The sequence below is a fragment of the Nanorana parkeri genome, unplaced genomic scaffold (assembly GCF_000935625.1).
Source record: "Nanorana parkeri isolate BGI_ZX_2015 unplaced genomic scaffold, ASM93562v1 scaffold2493, whole genome shotgun sequence".
Lineage (NCBI taxonomy): Eukaryota > Metazoa > Chordata > Amphibia > Anura > Dicroglossidae > Nanorana > Nanorana parkeri.
In genome coordinates, this window is record NW_017308761.1 from 19,435 (window position 1) to 22,349 (window position 2,915).

Sequence of the window (2,915 nt, forward strand, 5' to 3'; positions counted from 1 at the left end):
TCAGAACTGACAGTCCTGCATGTCTCCCATTACCGGTCTCCACAATGGATGCTCCCAGTAGGCTTGTGCTTCAATACAGAACTCCAATAAGAAATAAACTAATGTCGGTCTGGTAACATTCTATTGCTTGAGACCATCAACAGATCCTGTACACAGTGTAAGTATAAAACATATATACACATACAACTTCCCAGAGAATATATACAAAGTAGGACAATCTCAGGGTTCTATACACAATTACAGGTGAGATGACTTTGGTGCGAGCCATCTGGCAGCCATTTCTTTAAAATTAAGCATGGATAGATCATGCTAGGCCAGGGTGGCGAATGTTCATCTGTCCACTAGAACAGTCTCTGCGTGCTTGCATCTAAGGAACATGGATTGTGCTCGTCTCTAGATAGCAGATAATGGATTTGTTTCCAAGGGTTGAAAAACCTAGAGGGATCTCCAGCAGTAGGAAAGATGTCCCAATTCCTCTATATAGATCTTTATTATCACTAGAGGGGTCACCAGCAGGAGGAAGTTGGTCCTGATTCCCCTATATAGATCTTTATTATCACTAGAGGGATCACCAGCAGGAAGATCTTTAGTTAGCACTAGAGGGATCTCCACCAGTACGGAAGAGGTCCCAATTCCTCTATATAGATCTTTATTATAACTAGAGGGATCACCAGCAGGAGGAAGGAGGTCGTGATTCCTCTATACAGATCTTGAGTTAGCAATACAGGGATCATCTTCTCTACTTGGCCTGACTTCCGCCACACCACCAGAGCTGCAGGCAGTTCTCTCCAGCTAGGCTGCGTTTCGGCTGCTCGGGGTCCGGGGTCTCGTCACTGCTGTCTTCTGACTCCGGAAACTTCCGCTGCCCCGATGTGGTGGCCAAGATAGGTAGAGAGGGGTGCAGACTGTGGACAGAAACAGGTGCATTAGCCTATAATAAACAAGCCATTGGGGCCATTATATAAATGGAGGTTTTGTATTGGTGCTAATTATAAGGGCCCTTTTTTTGGCCCCATCAAAATGTCCAAGAGAAAGATCGTTCAGATTCTTGTGTTCACTTTAACAGGCAGGCTGGTACCTCCATGGGAAGAGGGTTGTAAAAACAGATTTTTAAGATGACACCCTCACTTTAATGCCTCACAAAATGAGTTGCTTCCAGTTCTAGACCTCAGTAATAGAAGCAGCCATCTGCTCTTCAATTAGTTTACTCCTCCACCAAGGATGTCACAGTATCTCAACATGTCTTCAGGAGGTCTCTTGAGCTGCACTCCTTTTCTGAATTTGCCTTCAAAAGGCCATCATACATACACCAACCCTCTGGGTCCCACCATGAAAACTAATGGTTACATACACTGCATGTCCAAAAGTTGGTGGACACCTGACCATCTCCTCCATAGGAGCCTGTTGGACATCCCATTATAAAACCATGGGCATTAATATGGCGCTGGCCCTCCAAATGCAGCTATCACATCCTCCACTACAAAGGCTTTCCACAAGATTTTGGGAGTGTTTGTCAGAAATTGTGCTTATTTAGCCAATGGGAGCATTAGTGATGTCAGGTACAGAAGTTGTATGAGAAGACCTGGCTTAATCAGTGTTCCAGTTCATCTCAATGATATTCAGTAGGATTGAGGTCAAGACTGTTTAGGCCACTCAAGTTCCTCCACATCAAGCCATGTCTCAATGGAAAAAGGGCCTTCCACAAAAACTGTGACAAGGTTGGAAGAGCACAAGTGTCTAAATTGTCTTGCTGTGGCATTAACAGGGCTCGTTATTGGAAAGGCCTGAACTCCTCTGGATGAGTGTCTTCATTCTTTAGGCCATAAAGAGTATCAACTATCTGGCATCACTGAGGTGTTCTCTGTATTAGAACTATTGCTCTGAATTTCACTTGTTAATTCAAGTGCAACTGCAGCTCATTTTTGTAAAAATTTGAATAGTTCGGTTACAGTTCGGGATGCACCGGTACCGGTTTTTTTGAGTATTGAGTACGAGTACCGATATTTATCTTTCCGTACTCACCGATACAGAGTCCCGATAACGGTGCTTCCGCTAGCAAATCTAGCATGGGGTCGGCTTCCCGGGTACTCAGGCTTCTTAATTGCCAAGGAAACAAGTTGCATGCTGTTTGGCCAGCTCAATTCCGATTGGCTGAGAAGCCGGCTCCATGTTCCCTCGCAGCACTGCCGGTCAGAAGAAATCTCCCTATGACCGGAAGATCCGGTATCGGAACATTTGGTCGAGTACGAGTACTTGCCCAAATACTTGGCACTGGTACTAGTAGCGGTATCGATGCATCCCTACTTACAGTCATTAAAGCCCTGTCGGGTTTTTGTTTTGCTGTCTGTCCAGCTGGGGAGGTTTCTCTTCACTTCCTGTCCTGGAGACACTGCAGGAAGTGAGGGAAAAGCTCTCCAATCCAAAAAGGTAAATGGTACAATTATCACCAGAACAGCCACCCCCATCAAAAGATTGTCCTCACCCCCGGGTTCCAGTGATAGCTGCTAAAAAAAAAAGTTCTTCCGTCATTTCTTAGTTTGGAAGGGGCTCCTTTTGTACAGCGTGGGGACTGCTGGCGGATTTACTAACCTGATCCCGTTAACACAGTCCTTCTGGCCCTGGAAATGGAGGGCAGGTGACAATACACCTTCCACTGGAGGTGACACCATATCCCAGACTGTCACCAAGCCCCGAGTGTCTCCGCTGAGGAGGTAACGCCCCGAGCTGCAGAAGAGAAGAATGATAGAGATAGACGTGTGTGAGGGGAGAACGGGAGGGGAGAGGCGAGCAGAGTGAGAGACAACAAAAATCACCTTCAAACTTTCACAGATTCTATCCATTGTCAATCGGTAGGAACCTTCAAAATAACTTTCAGGGTCAGGGAACAACGGCTTATTATAATATCTACAGCTCAC

General features: G+C 45.8%; 1 protein-coding gene across 1 annotated transcript in view; it reads right to left on the reverse strand.

Annotated features, from left to right (window-relative positions):
• Positions 1–698: 698 nt before the first annotated feature.
• The window catches only part of WRAP53 (WD repeat containing antisense to TP53), an 11,119-nt gene continuing 8,902 nt past the window's right edge, over positions 699–2,915 (reverse strand). Inside the window, exons 9-10 of the mRNA XM_018573694.1 lie at positions 2,590–2,724; positions 699–905 (exon numbers count right to left, since the gene is read on the reverse strand). Coding sequence (XP_018429196.1) covers positions 740–905; positions 2,590–2,724 — 301 coding nt within the window. The 3' untranslated portion in view covers positions 699–739. The remainder of the gene's footprint in view (positions 906–2,589; positions 2,725–2,915) is intronic.